Source organism: Acomys russatus, chromosome 7 (genome assembly GCF_903995435.1).
Source record: "Acomys russatus chromosome 7, mAcoRus1.1, whole genome shotgun sequence".
Lineage (NCBI taxonomy): Eukaryota > Metazoa > Chordata > Mammalia > Rodentia > Muridae > Acomys > Acomys russatus.
The window spans coordinates 14301994-14329440 of record NC_067143.1 but is presented as its reverse complement, the minus strand read 5'-3'; the positions used below and the strand labels follow the sequence as shown (position 1 = coordinate 14329440).

Sequence of the window (27447 nt, the reverse complement as noted above, 5' to 3'; positions counted from 1 at the left end):
AGGCTGCATCCTGCCTCTTAATGTTCTTCCCTCTCTACAAGAAAAGACTTTCTTCCCCTTTGCTGCCTACTGTCCTCTCTTCTTTGAAGGATAAAACAAAGTAAAGACGACAGAATCAACCTTGCTATTTTTTAACTATTGGAAAAACAGTTGAAATTAGTTTTTTTCTTACACTTATCAGCAGAGAGAGCATCTTCCTTTAGATACCATCTTTATTGCTCAGTACCCTCAGGCACAATGGACATAAATTGGACACAGCCCCCCTGTTCAGTATAGCAAAGCCCATCCTATTAGAGAGTAACTGTTTGGACATCACTCTAAAATGTCTAAACTTTATTTTATCAGCAAGAACAAACTAGACCGCGTGATAACAACATATATCAAAGAATGAGTGTACAGAGGCTCTTCAACACACTTCTGTGCTCCCACACCTACTGTGGTGAGCCCCTCTACGATCACGTTAAACTGCCTGCCTGAAATCAGCAGCTTAACCTTTTACTTCTCAGCCAGAGAGGTTCTGATTAACATAAAGTCACTGGGTCAAAGCCCATCCCATGACTTCTAGATGCCAGCATTCCTGATTTTGTCCACTTCCTGTCCCTGTTAAATCACTACTTGGCAAGGAATCTCCACTCACACAACCTGACACAGAGCTTCTCTCTACATCCCCAACCCTCTGCTGGACATGTGGGAGAAGAAACTACCCTAAGGACTTTCCCCTCCTGTGTCAGTGGAATTGAGCACAAACCCTCAAGGTCAGGGAGGCAAAGAAAACCACAGGCATGAGGCTTGGCTTCATGGCTGTTTTCTTATGACCATGTTCTAAGGACTTAGAACTGGCTGGCATGTAGCAGACACTCAAAAACCACTTGCTGAATGAAATAAAGTCTGTATCTACAGTCCCAAAATAAGGAGTTTTTGTTGAGTAAAAGACTACTGAAGGTCCCAGTGCTCCTGTTCCACAGACTGCTACAAAGTACCTTTCCCTGAGATATTAAGATCCCTCGGAGCGTGTCAAACCCCACTGAAGGCCCGAGTCCAGTTTCATCAAGAGAGCCCTCTAAGTCAAACATGGGGATGCAGGGACAAAAGAGCTCTGAGATGTGATGGAGCAGCAGCAGTCGGTTCCTGAGGGCAATGATGGGGATCTCCTGTAAATGGTTGTACTCCATGGGTACCTGAAACATTAAAGTGTCACTGAGTGTCAAAAGCGCAGAAAGCCAGGAAGACAGCCTTATTAATACAGATTAGTCCGTCAAACTCATTATGCTCTTTCAGGCTAACCTGATTGAGATAAATAATGTAAACCTTGAAGAATGGTGAGTGTTAGTTTACAGAACTATATTTACCAAGAAACACGTGGGCTGCACATACTATCAATGGTTTTATACGGTTGGCAACACGCAGAGCAGAAGGTAACCACTGTTGCACAGATGCTGTTGCTTGGCATGAGTACTGAGGCTCGTTTTTTCTATCCTTTCTGATGTGCTGGGGATTGAACCCAGGGCATCATGCATGCCATGCAAGTGAGCACTCTCACTGAGTTATGCTCCCAGCCCAATATTACAGTTCTTAATAGTACTTTTCATGGCATTATGAAGCAAACTGTTATCAAAGAAACACCTCTATAAATACATAATGAAAGAATGAGCCATGTGTGGCTCTACCTGCATGATGGTTAACTGTCACAATGTGCCCCAATTCTGGCACGCCTACCGAGGTAACACTGACCTGAGCAGGAAGCTTGCCGGCACTGGCTGGCTTGCTGGTTGACCAGGCGAGGGTGTGTGCAGAACCACAGGCTACACGGTTGACCTTCTTACCCTGAAGGGCAGCTACCAGTCGAGGTCTCTGAATAGCATTTGTTGTTCCATCTCCTAGCTGCCCTTCATCATTGTCGCCCCATGTGTAAACTTCACCTAAATGAAGTAAACGTAAAGAACTTAGATAAGAGGAGCAGTGAACGCACAATTCCAAGTCTTCCCATGACAATGGCAGTACTTACACCCCATCTGTCCTGTCACATCTCTAAGCATCAGCTTCTAGCTGTCAGCACATACTAATCACTTATCAAAGTATCTGCTCCCAGGACACTATAACCCCTGCTGGTCAGCACTCCTTCCCTGGCCTGGTTGGCTTCATTAGTTCACTGAACCAGGTACGTAATAGCAGCATTTCTCCATCAGAACAAGTAATGTGAAACTTAAGGAAATATTCCCAACAACCTAAATGGCTCCTGAATGCTAAATAGAGGAAGAAAAGTCAATTTTTAAGATGAACAAAATCCATATGTTCCAGAGATATATACCCTTCCCTAGTTACTCATACCCTAGGCATAGGCTTCATCATTCACAATATTCATCATATTTCCGGGATCCATGCTGGATCCATACTTTTGTGAAGTACTGTCACAAAAACAGTCTAAGGTCATGTGTTGAGTAGACCAGATATGAGGCTTATTATGCTCTCTCCTCAGGGTGGGTCATGCAACCATTAAGCATCACTTTCTCAAACAGCATGACTGTGATTAAGAGCAATAGGCCTATGTCCTGCCCCTTTCTGCTCTCCATGAATTCCCTTCTAACGTCATAGGGTGAGTGTCTAAGCATGAATCCTCAGAAGATGTCTCCGCAAAGCACACATTGGTAAGGGAGGATTTGAGAAAAGGAAGCTTCCAGTGCATCGAGCTTTGTGGCCGTGTGGCAGCCTATGACAAAGCACAAGCCCACAGAGGGAAGGACAAAAAGAACTGTAGGATACTGGTCACACAGTGAAGACTGACTAAACCATTATATGAGAGACACAAAAATCAAGGTTTACCTACAAAAGAGAAATGAGTTATACATGTGGAAAGCAAACAAGCCAGAATGAGTCCTGTGGGGCTGAAAAAAGTAGGGGTGCGTGTGTGAATGCACTCTTCAACCACAGACACAAAGTGCAAGTATGTATGCTTTTAACATATATGTTTCTTGGCTCCAACAATAAGGTGATCTGGAAAACACTGATCCCTATTTCAATGATCATATTCATTACTTGGACCTATCTTTTACATACCAGTCTCTAAATGAACAAGAGTTCCTTAAGAAAACAGCAGGTGTGGGGCACTGAAATGTGAAAGATGAAGTGGGACCACCTTCTGTCCCAAGAAGCATATATTAGTATTAATGAGGCACATAAGGAGATAAAATCAGCCAAACAGGACATAATTTGAACACTAATATAAGTACCAGCATGCAATGGACTCCAGGTTTATCACTAGAAGAGAAAGGAGTTAAAAATGTAGACAAAGAGAAGGCCAGAATAAACTCTAGTTCCAAACAATATCAGAAAGTCATGGGTCCCACACAGACACAAACAACTAAATGATCCAACTTTCAGGATCGGCCAGTAAAAATGGTAACAAATGAATAACCTAGGAAAATACTGGATGAGAAAAGGGACATTCAAGTAGATTTTTTATTTTTCTTACAAATACTTAGTAATTACAAACCATTTCCACACAGGAAAACCCTGGCAAACATAACTTGAGCAAGTGGTTGGTGTTAACATGAGTGATGAAAGAAAACAAAGACAACTGTAAGTCACTTAAAAGGATGACTTAAGACCAAAAGCAAAGACCCACTGCCCACGTTCCCAGGCCCTGTCTTTTTGCAGGTAGGAATCTGAATTTTCTCTCTAGACCCAGGGACCTTCAGTCCACTCCACTCTGGGTTCTGGTACCCAGTGCCCAAGATCCAAGCAACCTACCCTAGTATCTCAGGACCTGGGATCCCAGCATCCAGGAGCCAGGCATCCTGGATCTACAGCACCTGAGTTGAGCTTCCTGCAGACATTAGCCACCTGGGCACCCTCATGCCTTCCCAGAGCCAAAGACATCTATCTCCAGCCCTGAAGAACTCCTGGATCCACAATGTCCAGCCTCCCCTGACACCAAAATCTAACCCAGGGCTCTCAACTCTGATCTTTTTGGGATCCATCACCATGGGAAAAAATTAAGGGGCTTAGGCGCACAGGACAACACACCAACTTCCAAGAGCCTGTGGACACCTAAAACCAAGGCATCCTCAAAAGTTTCAGCCTCAATTCTATCCTCAGAACCTCTGGGCTCTCAAGGAAATTCCTTGCTGCAGCTCAGTTTAAGTGCTGACACCAAGGAGGTGGTAGGTGTGGGTCCTACTGCAAACAGCTGCCCCAGGCTGGGCTCAAGACAGAACCACAGAGCAATAGGTGGTTGCAGCAGTTCCTACGACCAGGTGCACACTGCCTTTGTGCCCACCTGCTGGTGCTACTCATGATGGTGGCTGGCATGGTGCTATGTAGGTCTTGGTGGCAGGAGTACTTAAGTGCTGAGGACAATGACCTCCTTACCCCCAGTGTGCACTCACTTGACTGCCTTCCCCTTCCCCTACCTTTCCCAGAGAGCTGCTGCTGTGCCTGCTGACCACCCTGGTATGTAGCCTGATGGGAGGTGCCTCCAGCCTGGACCTGAGAGCCTTTGCATGCATGGGTACTGTTCTTTTTCTGAATGTACTCAGAGTGGGCTTGCCTTTGGCACTGCTGCTGGGTGCCTCCTCTACCACCATCAGAGGCTTGGTTAGAGACACGAGAAGGTGTTGTGTTCCTTCCTAGTTGTGTGAGGAACATTTTCTCCTCCAAGCTGGTGTCTGCTGCATTATACTCTTGAGCTGCCTTGCATGTGTCCAACACGTATAAAGTACAGCAAGCTGCCACCTGTACACTAAGAGAGACCAAGGCAGCTGGGTCCAGCTGGGATATGTGGTAAAGGGCATGAACATCCCGGGCCTGGTACTGTTTGCCATCATCTTTTGTGTGGCCTTGAGGAAGCTGGGGCCTGATGGCAAACGGCTCATTCCTTTCTTCAGTGATGCCACCATGGTTCTGGTCTCTTGGGTTATATGGTAGTTCCCATGGACATTTTGTGCCTGTGGCCACTAAGACTGAGGAAATGAAATACACTCGCCAACTCTTCATGAGCCTTGGCAAATACATTCTAAACTGCCTGCTGGGCCACACCATCCAGAGGTTCCTGGTTGTACCCTCGTCTACTTCATCTTTAGTACCAAAAACCCCTATAGATTCCTGTGAGGCCTCGTGATAAGCCTGCCCACAGCTTTGTAACTTAGCCACATTGCCCCTGATGATGAAATTTGTGGAAAGTGGTACGGCCAAACACACAAGCTGCTTCATCCTGCCCATCGGCTCCACAACCAACAGGTATGGGATGGAGGCAGCTGTAGATATAGCTCTATGGAGCATCCCTAGACTTTCTTAAGATCATCACCATCCTGGTCATGGCTACGGTGTCCCTGCAGGCATCCTGAAGGGGGCATTTCCACACTTGCCATCATCTAGGAGGCAGTCAGCCTCCCTGTTCAGGATATCTCCTTGATCTGGGCCACGAGTGGCTAGCAGATGGGTCCTGCACCATCCTCAATGTGGAAGGTGACGTGATGTGATGCTTTTGGAGCAGAACTGTTTCAAAGTTATGTGGCTCATTACATAGTTACAGAGCCAGAACCTGAGGGGATCCAAGTAAGGATGAGGCATCTCTGAATCCACTACACCTACCCACAGAGGGGAGCCCTCTCTTCAAACAGTACTGTGGAACTTATCAGGGATGTTAACACATGGGAGAAGGAATCTGTCAAATGAAGATCAAAAGGAACCTTCCATACCCTGCTAGTGTCACATTAGAAGTGAAGGTCAGGAGGGCTGGAAAAATGGGCCAGCATGGGCTCCAGGGGTAGGGTACTTACACACTCCAGGGAGCCAGGGGTCCTTGCCTGTTTTCTGGACAGGATATTAGAAGCTTCACTGTTGAGGTATACATGCTTATATATATGAATGTCTCCACAAATCTCCCCCAGCCTCAGTTCCCATCTCCCACTCAACTCAAAAAGATGACATTTCCCAATATCCACAGCCACCCAGCCTACCCATCTCAGGGCATGAAGCACCATACAGAGTTCTCTATCTTTGAAAGCCAAAGTGTGGTGATGAAATGTTATATTAATGGCCATAGCACGGGTGTGTGTGTGGTGTGTGTGTGGTGTGTGTGTGTGTCTCAGCAGTCCACTCCATGATAATAAACATTCACTTGACTCCTGGGCTAAAACCAAGGATAAATACTTTCACTTCAGAGGACTTTCTTTTTTAACAATGAAACCATCACCAAAAAAAAAAAAAAAAAAAAAAAGGTACAAGTTGGAGTAGAGAGTGGTGGTTCACACCTATAATCTATCACTAGGAGGTGAAGACAGGAGAATCAGTCAATGTCATCCTCAGCTACATAACAAATTAGATGCCAGCAGGACAAAATGAAACCTCATCTTAAACAAACAAACAACCATACAAGTGAATCTTCAAAGGAAACATGAGAAAAATCTAACTCCCAGGAAGAGGAAGGAAGCACCACAGAGCAGAGCTCCATGATGGTACACGTGGGAACGGGAGCAAGTGTGCTGGCCAGTGACCTGTGTCAGGGGCTCGCTCTGGGCCTCCACATGTTCTCTGCCATGTTCTCCTGAGTTCTGCGGTCATTTGTTTCAGAGCCAGTCACATAAAAGCCGCCCTAAGTGTGGCCTAGCCAGTAAGACTCTGTGATTATTCCTCGTCCCTTCTTGGCTTTCTTAGCTTTATGTGTACTGCACTCTGATGTGGGATGATTGAGACAAAGGTGGTTACAATGTAGAGAACTAGACTTTTTCAAAAGTATATCCTAAGCTATTCATCAAGAACTACAATGTCATTTTGTCACAGGCCATATAACTTGCTTATTCATGTATGAAATCCTCCCATCAATGACTGATTAAAAGCTACATGTTTATGCAACTTATGAATGGCTTCAGAAGGTGCACACCTTGGAAAGTCTGTTTAAGTGGAAGCTGGGGGCTAGCTCTCCAGTGCCACAGCAAACCCTCATGGTTTTCCTGGCTGAAAAGTACACTTAGTAGTCCTACAGGGCCTTAAGGGAGTATTTTCTTGCTCAAACTGTTGGAATAATTCATCTGTTCATAGGATGGAAATTCTGTTTCCTTGCTGGTTGTCAGCTGGCTGCTAGTCCCAGCCTCTGAACCTACATTTGCCAACTCTTATCTCCAGCTTGAAAGCCAGCAAGAGCAGGCCCAGAGTACCTCACTTTGTAGATCTCTCTGTGTCTTCCTAGGCACCTCTCTGACTTGCTGTCTCCTTTTCTGATCTGAAAGACCTAGTGACCATGCTGAGATTGTCTCTGACTATTGTGTCAAAGTCCTCAAAACTTCCTAGGACCCACTTTTAGCACTTACTCATACACCTCAACATAAACACTCAACACTCATGGCTATGATTTGCTATATGGAAAGCCTTAGGGCAAAACCAGGCAAGGGGATCCCTGGGACAAAGGCAGAAGAAGCCAGTTTCTACAGTGCTGTCCAAGTGACTGTGCACAGTACACTACTGTCCCACTACTGTAGTGTGATGACTACTGTAAAATACAGTTTTCCAAGCATGATGGCTACAGACATAGTCAGAATTTTCACTGGGATAGACAATGGTCACCTGGCACAACCTAAGCTCCAGACCCCAGAGGAAAGCAGGTGCCAGAACAGACTACATTATGCAAATAGTACAGGAAGGAGGGAATCCTGTCAGGACAGAGTTCCCAGATGCCAATGGCTGACCCACAGCATGCCTGTCTGAGGACAGTGTCTCAGGCCTTTCTGCATAGCCACACAGTACAACATATTCATGAGTATAACACCAGGAACTGAAGATGATGGGGTCAAACCCTGCCCTTAGTCTCTAGAAGGACAGCACAAATTACGTTAGGCAATCTTAGAGTAGTTACTGGCCTTAGTTCTGTTTGAACATACCGTCCTCTGTGCAGCACACACAGTGCAGAGAGCCAGTGGCGATGGCAATTACTTTCTTCCCCTGCAGCCCTTGGACCTGCCGAGGTCTCCGGACATGGTCATCGGATCCATGGCCCAGTCGGTGATAATCACCTTTGCCCCTGCATAAAAGAAAAGAATGCACCTCACTGGGCTATGGAATTCTGCATTCCACCCTGCTGCCCTCATGGTGTAAGTTCTATACTCCAGCTCCCAAATCATAGCCTGTCACAGAAGTCAACAAGAAGGCAGTTAAAATAGTTTCAGTGGGTTTAGGGGCTGGAGAGATGCCTCAACCATCAAGATAACTTGCTGTTCTTCTAGAAGGCCCAGGTTCAATTCTTAAAGCCAATATGGTAGCTCACTTATCATCTCTAAATCCAGTTCCAAGAGGATATGATGTCTTCCTTCTGTTCTCTGTGGGCACCAGCCACACATAGTACACAGACATACATGCAGACAAAATGCCCATCAAACAAAAACTTCAAAATATGGTTTTAGTGAGAGTGTACAGAGTCTGACATACCATGTATAAACAGCTCCAGACTTGGTAAGAGCGACAGAAAACTGAGATCCACATTCCACTTTAACTACTCCAAGGCCAGTGAGAGAATCAATCTAGAAAGAAAAAAGGCTCAATCAGACAGGCTTCACCTAGTAAGAACTCTGAAACGCTGTCCTCTTGTCAAATAGTTAATACAGTACTAGCATCTAACATAACCAAAGTAATTTTAGGAAGGAAACAGAACCGTGACGTAGCATAGTAAGACCCAGGCCATGTCACGGTGAAGTCTAAAGTCTCCTCTCCCCAAGACTGACAAGAATGTAGTAGTCTCTAACATATGTGCTTGTCCTCACTCATCTGCTTCCAGCACTGTCAGACCCTGAGACCCACAAGGAAGCAGCCACAGACAGCAGGGGACACATGTCCAGGAAAACTACGGTCCTGGTCCTCTGGCCAGGTCAGTGTAATCAACACACCCTCAGTTAGCAATGCTGTGACCTGTTTTGACTCCATGAACACCCAGTGTCTACCCTGTAAATCCAGTGTCCAGGAATTCGATCAGGCCTCACTTATCTGGTCATCACTTCTTACCCAGCGAACTCTGCTCCTTGTGATCTCTGTGTATGTCTTCCTATTTAATTTCCCATAATTTAAAATTAACTTAAATAAAACTTCATTCTCTTAAACAGTCTCTCTGGGCTTCTTGCCCTATCACAGTTGCCATCAGTAATATTCTTCTCCAGATTTCCCCATGTCCAACATCCTAATGCTCAAATGTAAAAAGCCTTTCTTGGTCAATATAGTCCAAGGCAAACCATTTCCTTTCATGAAAGTAGAAATCCTAAGCAACTTATAAGAAGGGCTACAGATGACAGAAATGGGGCCCCCCTGAGATATAAATTCAGTGTTCAGTGTGAATAAGGGAGAGGATTTTAATTTGATTTTTTTTTAAATTTTATTTTAGAGAATAACCAGAGTACTGTGACTATGGTGTATACCACTATTCCTCACTGTGTATCTTCATTTTAAAAACTTAAAATAACTTAGAAAAAAGTCATTCTGAAATAAATAGCAATTGCACTGACAAGCACAACTCCAAATCAAAAGCTATATGGTTGGACCCTGTACTCTTATGTGAGGGGCTCCTGGGGTAAACCTCCAGGTCAGATTCCACCCCAGGATATCTGTGACCTGAGTCACTCTGTTCCACATCTGTACTCAGCAAAGAAGGATACTGAGCATACAGAAACCCTAGTCTTCTTTCAAGCACTCCAACTGTACACCACCACCATTTTTACACACTGCAAGGCACAGAGAAAACACAGTGACCTAATAGGATCTAGACACACTGTTCCCCTCAATCTCTACAGCCACCCACCAAGACAGTCAAGTCAGTCCAATAGGATTACAAAACTGCTGAGTCCCTAAAAGCAACACAATGAAGCCCTAACTTAGGCCTATGGACTTGGCAGCACATGGGTTCTTCTCTTTGCTTTAAACCCATCGTATCCACTAGAAGCAAGCTCTAGTCTATATCCTACATTAGATGGCATATTTACCACTGTAAACTTAAGTGAGTGGAACCAGCCTACGAACTAATAAAACCAAAGGCTCTTTGAAACGCAGCTGGATTACATGCCGTTCCCAAGTAGACACAAACATCACTCAAGGCATCCAACTGTCCTGGCCCCTTCACTCACTTTTACTCCAGTGTACCTCCTGCAATGAACAGAATGCTCCTGAGAAGCACACTGAAGGGAAAGCAATTGGAGATCTGGGTCGCACAGACAGGAAATACCTTCATGGGCACTTTGCAACCATCACTGCCTCCTCTGCCAAGCTTGCCATAGTCTCCATCTCCCCAGGACCAGACAGTATCATCATCAGTGAGGCACAGTGTCTGGGCATCACCACTGCCACAGGCAATGTCTATGACACGGTGGCCCTGTAGTGCTTCCACCTTCAGAAAAAAAGAGATGCAGGTTTCAGCTGACAGTACACATGGAGATCACTGAAAAAAAATAAGGCTTTATAATAGTGTTACTGCTATATGAATGTTTAAGACTTTACAAAGAGGGAATTTTAACATTTATTTAAGATAGAAATATATTTCTCTATATATGAACAATATAAAATTATATTTATATGAAGAATATAAATCTGAACTGTAGGAAGCAGGCATCAGGGTCTCAATGAACTAACCATGAATATTGCTCATTCACTTTACAAGAAACACATATGTAGCAAAACAGTTTATTTCCATTAACAGGAAAACATACTATAATCACTGACCCCAAAATAAAGCGAGAACAGCACCAAAAACAAACTGCCCCATGCACTTCAATACTCCAGCATGAGTAGACACTGGAGCCTGGGTCTGGGCACTTAAACCCAGTACCTTCTCACCAGTTTTGGCTTTAACTGGTCCTCACTGTCACTGTGCCCCAGGCGGCCATATCGTCCTTTGCCCCATGTGTAGAGGTCTCCAGCTGCTGTGACACAGGCACTATGGGCTCCACCAGCAGCAACATCAACCACTTCAATTCCTCTCAGGGACTCAATGACACGAGGGCGGTCACATGGACTGCAAGAAAGTACAACAAATATGACAAAAGTATACTTTACTCTTACATATTTTTAAAGTTGAACACTTGTTTAAACTTAAAGAAAATTTAAACATTTCTGCTTGCTATAAATTCATTCAATCTGTGCCTCTAAATAGTCCCTCTCAGTCAAGCAATTGTTAAGTCAATAAAGAAGAATCATTTAGGGAGCTAGAGTTGACCGCTCAGTGGTTTAAGAGCACTGGCTGCTCTTCCAGAGATCCTGAGTTCAATTCCCAGTAAGTGCATGGTGGCTCACAACCATCTATAATGGGACCTGATGTCCTCTACTAACTTTCAGATATATGCAAAGACAGAGTCTGGTTTTGATAAAGATAGAGCTATCTTTTTTTTTTTTTTTAATGAATTAGAGTACAAAACTGTAGCTTGGTGGTTAAGAATTTGCCCAGCATCCTAAAGACCCAAAACAAAACAGGTTTAGTGAGGCACACCTGAATTCTCAGAGAGACTAGGCAGAAAGAAAGATGATGGTTTTTTGACCAGCCTGAGTAATTTTAAATAGCAAAATCCTGTCTCCAAAGAGAAAAAGAAACCAGGGAGAATTCTCCTTTCTCTTGAATGTTCTGAAAAAGTAGGTTACATTACATCAGAAATCACCAGTCATTTGGTTGGGAGATGTGTTTTCAGAATATTAATTTAAAGGGCTGGAGAGATGGCTCAGAGCACTGCCTGCTCTTCTAAAGGTCCTGAGTTCAATTCCCAGCACACATGATGTCTCACAACCACCTACAATGAAATCTGGTGCCCTCTTCTGGCCTGCAGGTGTTACATGCAGGCAGAACACTGTATAAATAATAAATAAAAAAATATATCTTTTAAAAAAAGAAAATTAGTTTTTGAGTGTGTGGGTTGTTGGCTTTTTGTTTGTTTTTGAGTTTGTCCAATTCTTGTAAGAAGTTGCATTTGTTGCCATAAAGCAGTTTATTAAACTCTGGTTCCTGCTTTGAGACAGGACTCTGCACACAGTCCTTGGCTGCCTAGAGTTCACTCTGTGAACCACAGACAAGCCTGGCCCTAATCTCATGACCTCTAACCTGCCTCCACCCAAGTACCTTCATTACAGGAAAACATAATCACAGTTGCTGATGCTTCTAGGTTTTTTGTTTGCTTTTTGCTATTATGGTTTTTCATTTTGTTGTTTTACTTTTAAAGATGTTTTATCTTGGTGGTCCCAGAGACTGAGCTCAGGGCCTGGAGTAAGCTAGGAAGCTGGGCTAATGCTTAGCCACAATACTACATCCCTAACCTTACTTTGTGATCTTTTCACACCTGCAAACTATTCATGAAAACTTCTCGTCTCCTAAATCCCTGTGACCTCTTTTCACCATCAGCCTTGACAGAAGTATTGCTAACTATATTTACCTCCAAGACTCAGTTTTCCTAGTTCCTTGCTTTCTGTGTTAACTTTTTGAGTTGCATTTGACCTTCCAATAGGAATTCTTACAGTATAGTGTATATATCCTGAAGTCATGGTTTTGTATCATTTTTGTTATTGTCTTTAAAAGTGATACTCCACATTATAAGTTTCCTTCCAAATACTGTTTTTGCACATTTTAGTACACTAATTTCACTTTCATTCTGTTTAAAATTATTGAGCATTTGATTTTTCACTCATTCTTTGATCTATCAGTTATTTTGATGTTTTAACTACTTTTCTGCCCCTTGGCTAGGATAAAGGACAGAAACGTTTTATTTGCGTTCCAAGCATTAAAGGATAATTCCAAAGATTTGCTATTGATTTCCAATTTAATTTCCTTGCAGGTAAGAGAATAAATGTTGTATAAATGTAAATCCTTTCTGCTATTTTGTGGCCCAATGTTCGGTCTATATTGGTACGTGTTCTGTGCACACATTAAAAGATTAGAATTTTGTTTGGCACGGTTTTCTAAAAATGTTAATTAGGTCAAGTTAGTTGTTAGCTGATTTTTTTATGCATTTCATATTTTTCAATCTATTCAGTTTTATGAATTCTGAAAGGAAGGGTATTTAAAGCCATGACCACCGGGATTTGTCTAATTTATCCTTGCAGTTCTAGCAAACCTTTTCATTATGATTTCTTTTTTGTCTGTATGGGTTCTGTACATCTGCAAGTATACCTGTGCCCAACATGAGGCCAGAAGTAGGTCTTGGATCCCCTGGAACTGGAGTTACAGATGGTTGTGAGGCACCATGTAGATGCTGGGATGACACCTGCTTTCTCGGGAAGGCTAGCCGGTACTCTATAACCACTGAGTCATCACTCTAGCTCCTACAGTTCTAGCATATTTTTAGTTTCATCAATTTGCAATGGTTATTAGGTGACTAAGATTAACATTTACTATGTTCTCTTCATAACCAGACTGCTTCATCATGAAGAAATCCTTTAACCCTGGTCAGTATTCTTTGCTGTGAAAATATATTTTGTATGTTATTAATGTATTGTGGGTTTGTTTATTCTGGGTTAGTATTAGCATAGTATACATTTTCCCATCATTTTGATTTTAGTTTAAGTGTGTGCAGTATGCATGCACATGTATAGGTGTGGGGGCCAAAGGACAATCTTGGGTGTCATTCCTCAGAGGACATCCACCTTTTTTGAGATCCATCTCTCACTGACTTGAATCTTGTCAAGTTTGCTGGGCTGACTGGCCACTGAGCCTCAGGACCTGCCTGCTCAGCAATGGAGTTACATGTGTATGCCACTGTGCTTTAAAAAAAAAAAAACAAACATGGCTTCAGGGAGTCAAACTCAGGCCCCTAAGCATGAAACAGACTGAGCAATCCCCCAGGCCGAGCTTGACCTGAGTGTTCAGACCCATTACACCTGATGAAACACACTTGGGCTTAAGATCTCACCTTGCTGTTTGTTTTCTACTTGACTATGTTTTCTGATTTCCAGCCTATTTTATTACTTTATTATTGTTTTTCACTTCTTTAAACATGTCTTTAACCTATTATAGCTTAATCTGGCCCATGCCAACTGCTTTTCAAGATTCTATTGTTAATTTACTGTGGTGGGTATATTCTTTACTTTTCTCCTCATGTTTCTTTTGCTTGGAATTATTTAAGATTATTGAACCCGAGTTTACAGCTGTTAATCAATTTGGAGTCTCAAGTTATTTCTTAAAACCGCCACTCCCCTCATTTAAATGCTCTAATTATGAATTCATTAAGTCATTTGATACTGCCCATAGTTTACTTAGTGTTCTGTCATTTGAACGCTCCTCCTCCACCCCTGTGTTTTCACTTTGTTTAGTGTTTATTTCTTTGTCTTCCAGTTCACTGGTCTTTTTTCTATAACAGCTATTCAGGCATTAATTCCATCCAATTCATTTTTCCTTTTTGTGAGTGTATTTTTCATCTTTGGAACTTTCATTTGGGCATTTAAATAAATTTCAGTGTTAGAGACATAAGGACAAGTCATAGAGACTCCGCTTGACAATGTTCTAGAGACCTTTGACTGTCCAGCATGATCTCTAGATATCCAGAACAGCTGTTGAGGCTTTGTTTGATGAAGTTCCAAAGATCTCTGGCTGATCACTACTGCCCTTAAATACTATGTATGGTCCAGGTGTAATTTTGCCTAAAAACTACTTTGCAATCTGCTTTTTCTCCTAAAACTGCCTTTCTCTCTTATTTCTCAGCCCTAATGAAATTCACACTGGAAAATATTTTCCCATAGAGAATGTTGAAAGAAGACATCTGGCCAAAGCCTTGAGACAAGGAGAGAATTTTTTTCTCTGACTGTGAGCAGCCAAGCAGAAACTGCTTGAAAAGAAAATTAGGACTTTGACATAACAGTACCTGCTTAGATAATGTTAGCTGTAGAAAAGTAAAACTTGTCTCTTTAGAGTCTGTGATGAAAGTAATAGAAGGTAGGCTTCGAACGTCATGCTTTACAGGTATTTTATAATAGTGGATGCCTTGTAAGTTACTTTAGGCTTGGATAGCATATCTGCTGGTTTGAGACTACAAGTAAGAAATCTTTTCTGTGTTGAACATTTAGTACAAGCTATGTTGCTATGACAATCATATAAACACAATGGCTTTAGTCAAGTACTATTTAAGAAATAATAATCAGGCCATGCTGACAATTGCTTGGAAATTGATTTTTGCTGTATGCTTTATTGTAGGTTATACAGAATTGTTTGTATTTCTTTGTTTTTCTTGCTCTGCTGATTTTTAAAGGCTCTATTGATTGTAAAAGATGAGAAAATCATGATGTAATAAGTAATGAAAAAAACTGAACTTCACTTTAAATAAAGTACTGGGAGAGAAGGAAAGAATAAGCAAGAAACAGACAGGAAGGAAAGCAGGAGAAAAATAAAGTTCTCCTAGGCTACAAGACCTTTCAGTTTGTACTGTATATGCCTGGGTCTCAGCATTTCTTTTCTGCTCTGTTCCTCAACCTCTCTTCAACAACTAGTTCCTTTAGCTAGTTGTTCAACCAACAGTTGGTTTCCGTTAACCAGCTGTTCACTGCCTGCTCAATTCTCCTTTCCTTGGAACCATCAAGACTTTCTTTTCTCTCCTCTTCACTAGTTCCTGGAGCTAGTCTGAGGGATTTTAGGCTCCACTTAACATGCTCAAGCTTTTATTTGCTTATTGAAAATATGGTATATGGTTAAGATAAATAAATTCTATCACCATGCCATCTCTGAACCAGTTTTAAGTGACTAGTTTTTCTTTTCATATAGGTTGTTTGTTTGTTTGTTCTTCTGCATACCTGCAATTTTTGACTGGCTAAAGGACATTGTAAAGGTTACCTTGATAAGGGATTTATTTATATTCCTAACCATAATTGAGCTTTGAGTTCTATTATTTATAAAACATGGTTTCAGATTTTTAAGTTACGGCAGAGGAACCATACTTATAGTGTATGACTCGTTTCTTCCCCTGCTAGCAGGTGCTTATGTGTTCATTGATATGTGTGTTTTGCTTGCATATAAGTGTGCCATGTGCTTGCAGTACCCACAGAGGTCATAACATCCCCTGGAATTGAGTTACAGATGGTTGTGAGAGTTCCAACAAGGGTGCTGGGAACCAAACCCAAGTCAAAAGTGCTCTTAACCGCTAAGCCATCTCTTCAGTCCTTCATTATTACTTTTTGTATTCTAATTACATATGAACTATGAAGTTTCTGGCAGCTCTATCTCCTCTCTGTGAGCACTAAGGATCGTTTCTTTCAGTCATTTTAAGTGGTTTTCCTAGGCTTTATATATGACTGCCTTACTGGGTTTTACAGGTCTCTGAGGTCTCTTTGTACTACTCCCTCCGTGGTACTGTCTGTAAATTCTACCTCTTCTGGCTTCCTTAGATCTCCAGTTCCATTGCCTCTAAACTGCAGGATTCTGTCACCATACACCAGGGCTTCTCCTGACTCTGTGGCTTGGAAACTGTCTACTGATGACCGATTGGGGAAACTTTTTGAACTAGCCTTGTTCGTTTCCTATTTCTCAGGGAATTATATATTGCTGCCTGATAGTCAGTGTCTTTGGGCTGCTGTATATTCTTTCTGATGTTTTTTAGTTATTTCTAAGATATGTCTCCATTTCCATTTTGGGTGGTAGACACAATAAGTTTTTTGAAAAACAACTGAGTCTGGTTCCTTGGTTTGAAGAATGGTACCCTCCTCATCACTCGTACCATCTCTTCCATACTTACAATTTTTGGTATCATATAATGATACCCCAAATGCCCAATGTGGTTCACTGGAAAGTAGCAAGGAGATGGACAAAAATATGCTAAGTATTTGTAAAACTTGTAAATAAAAAACCTCAAGATGTAATGTTTCCTTCCCATACAGGAGTCATACAGGTAAGCCACATACAGTGACATGTGACCCTATTTCCGACAAATCTGTCATTAACCTTCCTAATTTGATCAGGTTATTGCAAATAGAAGGCAAAGATCAACACACTGTGTCACATTAAAACAAAGCAAGGAAAACATTGAAAATTATATTTTTACACAATACCTTCTGTTGCCATGTCCCAACTTCCCATCTTCTGCCTCACCCCAAGAGTACACTTCTCCTTCTGAAGAGAGAGCAAGGCAATGTTTTCCTCCTGAATTCACAGCAACTTTCTTAATGAACACATGTTGAATGGACTCCAGCAATGTTGGAGTGGACACTGACTCTGTCCCTCCAATTCCCAGTCTTCCACCAGCACCATAGCCAGTAGCATAGAGCTAAGATGAGAAAACATAAATATTCATGTATTTAATAATCCAAAAGAATCAGCATTCTATACAGTTTTTACACCACAGAGAAAATTTTAATTTAAAGGTAAAAGTCACAGGAAATTTTAAGATTTTATATACTGTCATGGTTTGGGTCCAAATGTCTATGTGTAAAAGCCATGGTCCCTACAGTAGCACTACGAGAGATGGTGGGAATTTTGAGATGTGAGGCTCCTTGGGGGAAAATCCTACGGGTTGCTGCTGACATGTCCACAAAGGTGTAACTGGAGGACTATGTCCCCCATCCGGTGTTGTACTCCAGTTTCCAACTACAAGGATACAGCTTCCTTCCTCTATCCAAAAGGAAAACAAGATAAGCAGGCAAACTGAAAAGGAACTAAAATCCACTTATAGAGTACGGCTATCTACAGAGATTCATGAGTTTCATTACAAAGAGAACAGTAAGCCAGATATCAATTGTTTAATTTTTAAAAGAAATACAGCTAATAGTGTAGTGCATTTCAAAACAGAAAAAGATAAAGCAGTTAGTGGGCATTCTTGATGAAGGGCCATTAGGGCTCCTGGCCTGGGGCAGCTTCTACTGCCAGGATTGCCGAAGTGATCAGGCAGAGGGTGCATGACCTGGCTAGTTTGCCCAGCAATAAGCATCCATTGGCCAGCTCAGAGATGGTATGGAGGAACCCGATTGGTCACCCAAAGCCATATAACCTGTCTCTTCCTGAATAAATGAGGTGAGTTTGCAGTCGTTCCTCTTCTATTCACTTTCACCTGACTCCTGGTGTCCTTGTGGACCCTGGGGGGGGGGGGGGGGGGGGGAGGAGGAACATCTGGCACCCGATGTTGCTTTGGTCCATTTGGTGTTGGAGAGACACCCCCTGTTTCTCTTGGTGAATAGGACCCTTCTGTGTTCTGTGTGCTTCCCAGCTGCTCGTGCCACAGGCCATGAGCCCTAGTGGTCCTTTGTCAGGAATACCCACAGCCCTTAAAATACATCTAAAGATTATACAGGAATATTTAAGACCGTTACCTGTTATTGGTGAGTCATAAACATTCTTCAGATAGTATTTAAATACAAGTCCTTAAACATATAAATCCAAACAAAATATCTACTAACAACTTTCTCAATCTTAATGACAGCATGACCCCAAAAAACTATGCCCTTACCTTCCCATCAGCTGTCACAGCAAACAGTGTCTGCTCTCCTCCAATTAACTGCACTGGTCTGAGAGTCGCAAGTGCTTCACATGGAGTAGGGACTTTCACTTTTGCACCCTCAATTCCTCCAAGTTGGCCCCTATGATTATGACCCCACCCATAAATGGTTCCACTACCACCAGCAGAGAGAGTCCAGTCATCTGGTCGTCTACAACAGACATTAAAACAACATTTGCTGTGAGAAAGAACTTTGTATACAAAGACTTACATACAACATTGTCTCTTAGATCTGAAATATTACCTGTTCATCCACTGCACAAGTTGTTCATCTTGCTCTCTTTTAAAGATGCTGTGGCTTTCATGGAGAATATCCATATTTTCACTGTCTGCCATTAACTCACGAATTTTCTTAGCTACCTACAAAACATTATTATGAGATTATGAGTCAAACAAGTAAGTTGGGTGTGGTGATTCACACTTGCCATCCCATCATTGGTGTGGCTGAGACAGAAGTTTAAGGCCAGCCTGAACTACAGAGAGTGAGTTCCAGCCCAGCTTAGGATACAGTATGAGACCTGACTTACCCTTTCTTTCTTGTTTAAAAAAAAAAAAAAAAAGTTAAGAAGACAGGAGAAATCTTTAAATGGGAAATGAAAATATGAAGTTATACCAACATCAGCATCACGATTTTATACGGAATTTGAAAAATCTGTATTATCACATCAACTTTTAGATGGTAAAAAATGGGGCTGGGGAGATGGTTTAGCAGTTAAGAGCACTGGCTGCTCTTCCACAGGTCCTGAGTTCAATTCCCAGCAATCACATGGCAGCTCACAACCATCAGTAATGGGATCTAATTCCCTCTTCTAGTGTTCATAAAGACAGAATATTCACACACATAAAAATATGTAATCTTTTAAAAATGTTTAAAATACCCATACTATATCATTATATCTTATTTACTTTGGTAAAAATTAATGCTAATTGAAATTCAAATGTTATAGTATCCATTTTTACCCACAAGTTTCTATAAAATATTTCTTAGCAAAACAAACTGTCTTATTATATTGGCATCTTTTTCATTATATTCACATCTCAAAAGCAATATATAATATTACCTCATCAAGAAACAGACGAGGCAATGGTGTTCTTTTGTCCAGGGCCACAGCAACACGGGAGGCCATGCAGTATCTTCGGAACCAGGCCCATTTGTGCGTCTCTGCACAGCAAGGGAGTGTGTCTAATTCCAGGTCACAAGCAAGAGCCACTAGCACCTGCAGTGGAAACACAGGGATTCTTCAAAATACAGCTAATGTTTGAGAGACGGCCACTGGCTGCCATCCTGAGACTCGAGGGCCCTTGTTCAAGCTCCTCATTCCCTCAGGGTGAGTTTCTAGGAATACAACAGTGTCCCACACCGACAACAGTAACAACACTCACAGCACACAATAACTATGAACATCTGTGCATCTCAAAGCATGCTAATATGAGAGAACAGCTTATGGAATAAAAGCTTTGATCACTTAACTACTTCTTGAGGTGTATTTAATGAAGTCTTTCAGTAATACTAAGGACTGCTCCCAAACAGGTCTACTGCACTGCACACTACCAAAATGGCTTCCAGTGGCCCTCCCAGCCAAAGAGCTATATACTACCACTCCAAAAATAAATAAAACATTACCTTAAAGAATGGACTATGGAGCAGCTGTTTGCCACCTCTCACAATAGGATCTTCATATTCAAACTGCCTTTGCAAAGCTTCTGGAAGGCCTTTCACCAAAGCAGCCAGAGCACTACCAGTAAAGCTCTTAAAAACAACAAAACAATATTTGATTACAGAAGTACAGAATGCAGGGGAGCCACAGGTTTCTTTTGTTCTTCTAAGTATCCCCTTTAAAAATGAGTATTTAAATTCTCAACTAAGGAAGGGTGTGTCCATAATGAAAAGAAGGTATCAACAGTCAGAATGTTTGGTCTTGGTTTAAGATAGCCACTCCCAGGGAACTTCCTCTCTCTGGCATACAAATCCTGCTCATCTCCTCCTATGGTTAGATACAACCGAATGGAGCCGTCTCATTACAGTACAATAAAAGGGATGTAGACAGTCCGGCTTGTAAAATCTATATTCACAGGGGTCAATATGTATACTTTAAAATAAAAATTAGACCAGCTTGAACTTAGCAAATTCTGCAGCATGAGAAAAAAGCCTGGATGTGACAAAAGCAGCCACAGGTCAGGAAACCCTCCTTCTGCTTCATACCAAAGCTCTTGTTTCCCCATCATTTTCTCCCAGCAGCCTGTTTATGTTAATGGACTGCCCAAATTCTGTGGTGAGCAGTCTCCTCAGTCTCTGAAGAGCCCACATTCGGTGGCTGGCAGCTGAAACCACACACAGGGAAAGGTTAGAAGCTGGACTACTTTGTTCTTCTACCCAAGTAAACAGCCACGACCTCAGAGGTACCACTAACCTAAGGCACTCAGCTGAGCGCACGCAGCCAGAGAGGCAGCAAGACGAGGGACAATGCTTCTGTTGGAAGTGAGATTGAGTCGGAAGTCCAGGAGACAGGTCACTAGGTCCATGGATGGACAGGAGAGGACACAGCGATCGGAGAGGAGGTCCTTAGGGCCTGTAAAGAAGTCCTGCAAATGTCCCTATGTGATGTGGTAGGGACCACCTCCTATGGATAAACTCACAAACTCAACTCCCAACTAGAACACAGTGAAGGTAAGCCCACAGCACTGCTGTCCACGTCATGTAAGTGAAGCTTTTTGCGCTTTTGTTGCCTCCTGTATTGGGGATTGTATCTAGGGCTTACACATGCTTTACAAGCATTCAACCACTGCAACTATGTCCAATCTTGAGCCATGCTCTTCAAACTGACATTAACTGTGAAACAAAAGCATTAGGAGCTACAACCAGTACCAACTCCTTTCTACAAGAGGTAAGGATGGGGCTAAGCACCCTGACAACTAGAAGGTTTGGATGGCTCTTTGTCTGACCCTTCCCAGGAATGACTCAGACTATGTTTCCTCCTAGGGCAGCAGAAGACAGTGCTGAAAAGTGTGCACAGATCCACTTGTTTGGGTGATGATCATATCAGGAGATTAACCAATAAGCACAGCTCCTCTTACCTGCAGCTGGCATGATGGGATAAACTGTGAAGCGCCAGCCCCACCCATTCACAGACCCATCACTGATGAACTTCCACTTCAGCTCATCACCAGGGATACGCAGCTCACTGGACCAGTCAGACCATTCTCGACCTAGCAGAGGAAAGTACACCCTGGAGTTAGGCTGATTCCAACATTCCAACCAACAAAACTTCCTAGATGCAGAGCAAAGCTGTTTACATCAGATCAGGTCAGCAGGTTCCTCAAGCCTAAGACCTCTGAAGCTTATATCACAGTGGGTCAAGCCTATTTTACCTTTCCACAGATTTCTGTTTAGCCTCTGATCTAAATACTAGAGAACCTGAGGTACATGCAGACACACTGGCCCAGAAGAAGCTACTACCAAATGCAGAAACGAGTATGACATAACTAGGATGCACTGTGACAACCTGCAGGGAGAGCAGATCCACATAAAGGTAGGTTCTAGGGATGCTTCTGAGTATAACAGGTAGTTGGGCAACGGCACCAAGAGCCAAAATTCTGACAAAGGGCATCTGTAAACAATTCAGCATGGTGAAGGCTGTATTCAAGGAAGGAATGGAGCAACATGGTCAGATCCAAGGGTCTGTGGAGCTGCGTGATGGTCTCTTGAAAGAGCAAGAGACTGGGCATCTTAATGCGGCAGGAGCACGAGGCAATAGCATATACACAGCCTGCTGGACTTCTTTCTCAAAGGAGCGAGACCCACAACAACAATAACACAACTGAGCCTCCTTTTGACAGACATTTATCAAAAGACAGAAAAACCATGTCTACCACCACTGTACCACATCTGACCAAAGACTTGTGTGACACTATGAAACACGGTCATGCTACTTATTACATACACTCTGAGTGGTAAGACAGAGACCTCACACAGTCCATAAAACCTCAAACATTTATACACTTAGCCTTTCACAAGGACGATTTTTCCCTTTATAAAAGAAGATGTGGGTCAGTTGGAGAGTGCTTGCCTGGTATGCACAAAGGCCTTGGGGTCAATACTCAGAACAGGGAGTTGTGTATGTGAGTGTGTGGAGGGGTGAATGACATACATATATACAACACACACACGCACGTGCACACACACACACACACCATCACCACCACCTTTAAAAAAGATCTGAAAAGACACACATGCATATCCTTGAATTAACAATTCTAAAATGCTCAAAGTTTTTAGGTAAGTTTGTTAGACTCCTCCTTCCGACCTCATGCAGTTCAACGGAATAAGACAAGATCACACACCACCGTTCCTCTCATCTGCTGTGCACACTGCCCACCATCCACATATAGCAGTTGATGAGCCCCTCACTGCCATCAGTCAGAACAGAATTCCTCTAAGCTCTATAGTATGCCAACCGTGCTACATGGTACCTAGTACTCTCACACACATCCATAGTTCTCCAACTGCTGGGACATCTCTCACACCAGACACTCAATAACCCTCTCTGATAGTGGTATGAAGCACACACATCACACAGATCATATCTTATGCAAAGTACTGGAAAGAGAAAAACAAAATCTACTGTTTTATAACGTATTACCTTACTATACCTTCCTTAAAGTTCCCATGGAATGAAGCACCAGTGTCCTGCCTTATGCTAACAACTCCATTTATGGAACACAAGTGAGGAGGACTGTCCCTACTTGCCCTCCCTTCTTCACCTGACCGCACCGACACAATCCTGTTGACACCATCCATGACAGTGAGAGGATCATGGCGCCTCTCTGTGGAGCACTGCCGGTCAAACTCCACCCTGAGTCCTTCTGCACCTGGAGTATAAGCAAGCAGAAAACAGTGGAAACTCGAGAGAGCAAGTAGAAGTCACAGTTAAGCAAACAGAAGAGTGAGACCAGAACCATGTGTAGGAGCTGGCACCAAAAGAAGAACTGGCACCAAAATCACAGCCTAAGGCTGCCCACCTTCCCCATCATTTGCCCTGACAGAGGCTCTACCCATAGACTAAAAGGCCAGAAAACCACCCCACTTGGCCAATTTGATCTGTTCTCTCACCTCCAAGCCAACTTCTATGTTGTAATTCTATCACCTGACCAAGCTCATAGCATATTATGAAGCCTTGAAGATGGAGCTAAGGGTGATCTTGAATGTGCCCCTAAGTCTGTGAGTTGGCTCCCCATTTGGCACTATGAGAGGTAAAATAATCTTTAGGAGGTAGAGGGGCCTTAAGTCATTATGAGTGTTCCCCTTATAAGGATTGTGGGACTCTGGCTCCTTCCTGTCTGTCTCTTTGCATCTTGGCTATGAGGTGAGTGATTTGTGGTATTGCCTTGACATAATGCCTGCGCAAACTGACTATGGAATGCAATCTCCAGAACTGTAAGGCAGAATAAACCCTTAGCTTTTTACAAGCTAATAACCTCAAGTGTTTTGTTATTTATAGTGATGGGAAGGTGGCTAACACAATCAGACTGTGTGAACTTCTGATTTATATCCAAATCTGATGTAAGCTGTGGGGTAACGTGTAAAGTAGGGACAGACTTGTGGGATTGTGCCCTTAACCTTTGGGTGTTCTAGTAGGAGCAGAACTAAGCTGAATTGCTGGATACCCAGCTGGTGTTCACTGAGAACTGCTTAGTGTAAAATCTCATATATTTGGCAGCCAAAGTCTTGTGAGAACAATTTCGGGGAGACCTCCAAAAGGAACGGAAACAAAGGAGAGAATGTGGCTGGCCTTGTGCAGGACTTTAGATTACATTTACACTCACAGAGATATACTGTGCGGTTCCTCATGGAGGACTGCCAGCTCTGACTAGCTTTTTTTTTTTCTTTCTTTTTTTTTTTTTTTTTTTGTAGTTTTTTTGTTTTTTTTTTTTTTTTTCATTTATTAATTTATTCATATTACATCTCAATGGTTATCCCCTCCCTTGTATCCTCCCATTTTCCCCTTACTCCCCTCCCCTATGACTGTGACTGAGGGGGACTTCCTCCCCCTGTATATGCTCATAGGGTATCAAGTCTCTTCTTGGTAGCCTGCTATCCTTCCTCTGAGTGCCACCAGGTCTCCCCCATTCAGGGGACTTGGTCATATATGAGGCACCAGAGTATGTGTGAAAGTCAGACCCCACTCTCCACTCAACTATGGAGAATGTCCTATCCATTGGCTAGATCTGGGTAGGGGTTTGAAGTTTATCTTCTGTATTGTCCTTGGCTGGTGCCATAGTTTGAGCGGGACCCCTGGGCCCAAATCTGCCTATCATAATGTTCTTCTTGTAGGTTTCTAGGATCCTCTGGATCCTTCTACTTTGCTATTCTCCCATGCTTCTCTCATCTAGAGTCCCAATAGGATGTCCTCCCCTCTGTCCCAGTTTCCTGGTAAGTGAAGGCTTTTGTGGACCATGCAACTTGGGCTAGTATGCAGCTATAAGTGAGTATATACTATTTGATTCTTTCTGCTTCTGGTTAACTCACTCATTATGATCATTTCTAGCTCAATCCATTTATCCACACATTTCGGGAATTCCTTGTTTTTAATAGCTGAGTAGTATTCCATAGTGTATATGTACCACAGTTTCTTTATCCACTCTTCTACTGAGGGACACTTAGGCTGTTTCCATGTTCTGGCTATTATGAATAAGGCTGCTATGAACATGGTTGAGCAAAGTTTCTTGTTGTGTGCTGGAGCATCTTCTGGGTATATTCCAAGGAGTGGAATAGCTGGGTCTTGAGAAAGCCCTATTCCCATTTTTTCTGAGGTAGCACCGATAGATTTCCAAAGTGGCTGTACTAGTTTGCATTCCCACCAGCAATGAAGGAGTGTTCCTCTCTCTCCACATCCTCGCCAGCATGTGGTGTCGCTTGAGTTTTTGATCTTAGCCATTCTGATGGGTGTAAGATGGAATCTCAGAGTTGTTTTGATTTGCATTTCCCTGATGACTAAGGAGGTTGAGCATTTCTTTAAGTGTTTCTCAGCCATTTGATACGCCTCTGTTGAGAATTCTCTGTTTAGTTCCAAGTCCCATTTCTCAATTGGGTTATTCGGTTTGGTGGTGTTTAATTTCTTGAGTTCTTTATATATTTTGGATATTAGACCTTTGGCTCTGACTAGTTTTAAGAGAATGGTTTTGAATGTTATGTGAGAATACATAAGAAGTGAGTGGGAGCAAAACAAACTATATTGGAGAAGATCAGATGGCCTGAGTTACTAAGAAATTATTGAATTTGAAACATATTTTTGGTTGGTAGATGGATATTAAGTGAGAAACAGAAAATTTCTACTTAAGAGCTAGGTGGAAATACTTCTTGTTCAATTTCTATTGCATGTATGTGAGCTGTGTGTGTGTGTGTGTGTGTGCACGCGCAGTTACATGTCTGCATTGAGGACAAATACATCATGTGTTGTTCAGACACTGTCTACCTTGGGTTTTAATAGTCTGCTTGGGCAGTGAGTTCCAGAGTTCCATCTGCCTTATTCCATTGGCTGGAGCCCAATGTGCCCATTTCTTTTCCATGGGTTGAGGACTGAACTTAGGTCCTCATGATGACATAGCAAGTACTTTACTGAGCTATAACTCTAGCTGTCACCTTAGTTTTTAATTTTTCTTTTTGTGTTGTTTTGGGTTTCTTTTCTTTTCTCCCCCCCACCTTTTCATTTCTTGTTTGTTTGTTTTTTGTTTTGAGACAGGGTCTTACTATGTAGCTCCAGATATCCCAAAATTGAGTTATGTAAACCAAGCTGGCCTTGAACTCACAAAAATCTACCTGTCTCTGCATCCACTACTATACCCAGCCTCCTTTTTTTGTTTTTGAGACAAGTTCTCACTTTGTAGGCCTGGCTGGCCTGGAACTCAAGGAGTCATAAACCTGCTTCTGCCTCCTCATTGCTGGTATTAAAGGTTTGTGTTTATCATGAACAGCCCTGTTTTTAGAATGTCATGAAAGTGTAACACATTAAAATAAAAACAAAACTAGACTGAAAAACAAAACACTTTCCCAAACCTTACCTCATTCTGAAAGTTCAAGACAACAACTACACATGAAAAATGAAGAAAATAAAAGTATTTAAAGTTACTATTAGAAAAAACAAGTTTGGAGTCATACCCTACAGATAATGAACACTGGCTAGAAAGGTTCCACATATCAATACAACCACCTCAAAACAACAGATAGAAAGACACAAGACAGCAAGGAGCAACAGATAAAAATTATGAAACCAGAGCCAGGCGTAGTGGTGCAGGCTTTTCATCCCAGTACTCCGAAGGCAGAGGCAAGCGGATTGCTGTGAGTTCGGGGCCAGCCTGGTCTACCAAGCAAGTACAGGACAGCCAAGGCTAACACAAAGAAACTCTATCTTGAAACCTGCCCCCCCAAAAAGGGAAACCAAAATATACAAATGCTAAAAATCACAACCTACAATTTTTTTAAAATTCCAAAATGAAAACTTAAACCAGAAAAAAAAAAAAAAGACTCAGAATGCACAACATAGAGTCCCTAAGACAGACAGAAGGGTCAGAGGTGAAAACACCCAAGGAGGAAAATAGGCAGCACTAAACCCAAGATACCCAACACACAGATATCGCAATGCCCTGAAAGGAGAACATTAATAACTAAAAGTTCACCCTTCATCTACAAATATTACCTAGAATGACTAAAAGGAATATAGATTCTAATGCATTTTTTTTTTACTGTAGAAAAGCACAATGGCTTCAAAGAGGAAACATTAGCTTGCTCACATTTCCACATTTGAGTAAGTGATCCAAGGACTTAACATCAGAAAAGCAACCTTTCAAGTTCAAATGGTACAACCTCTAGTGGACTAGACTGAGGCAGGGAGCTACAAAGGAACTTACTGCATGCTCAGACAGAAGGCTGATGCAGTAAACCGAGGCTACAGAACAAGTAAAAGAGGCCATTATGTCTAAGAACTACTGCAGTAGCTAGTAGCAAACCGAGACAGCGGGATCTGAAGAAGGAAGA

At 42.4% G+C, this 27447-nt stretch overlaps 1 protein-coding gene and 1 pseudogene across 1 annotated transcript in view; one reads left to right on the top strand and one right to left on the bottom strand.

Annotated features, from left to right (window-relative positions):
* The window catches only part of Herc2 (HECT and RLD domain containing E3 ubiquitin protein ligase 2), a 178624-nt gene that overhangs the window by 9748 nt on the left and 141429 nt on the right, over positions 1 to 27447 (bottom strand). Inside the window, exons 71-85 of the mRNA XM_051148642.1 lie at positions 23178 to 23285; positions 21492 to 21623; positions 20828 to 20986; positions 20620 to 20738; positions 20041 to 20166; positions 19478 to 19633; positions 18661 to 18776; positions 18369 to 18567; positions 16978 to 17192; positions 10804 to 10981; positions 10196 to 10357; positions 8419 to 8510; positions 7875 to 8014; positions 1732 to 1919; positions 981 to 1178 (exon numbers count right to left, since the gene is read on the bottom strand). Coding sequence (XP_051004599.1) covers positions 981 to 1178; positions 1732 to 1919; positions 7875 to 8014; positions 8419 to 8510; positions 10196 to 10357; positions 10804 to 10981; positions 16978 to 17192; positions 18369 to 18567; positions 18661 to 18776; positions 19478 to 19633; positions 20041 to 20166; positions 20620 to 20738; positions 20828 to 20986; positions 21492 to 21623; positions 23178 to 23285 — 2288 coding nt within the window. The remainder of the gene's footprint in view (positions 1 to 980; positions 1179 to 1731; positions 1920 to 7874; positions 8015 to 8418; positions 8511 to 10195; positions 10358 to 10803; positions 10982 to 16977; positions 17193 to 18368; positions 18568 to 18660; positions 18777 to 19477; positions 19634 to 20040; positions 20167 to 20619; positions 20739 to 20827; positions 20987 to 21491; positions 21624 to 23177; positions 23286 to 27447) is intronic.
* Positions 3555 to 5645, top strand: LOC127192336 (neutral amino acid transporter B(0)-like; annotated as a pseudogene).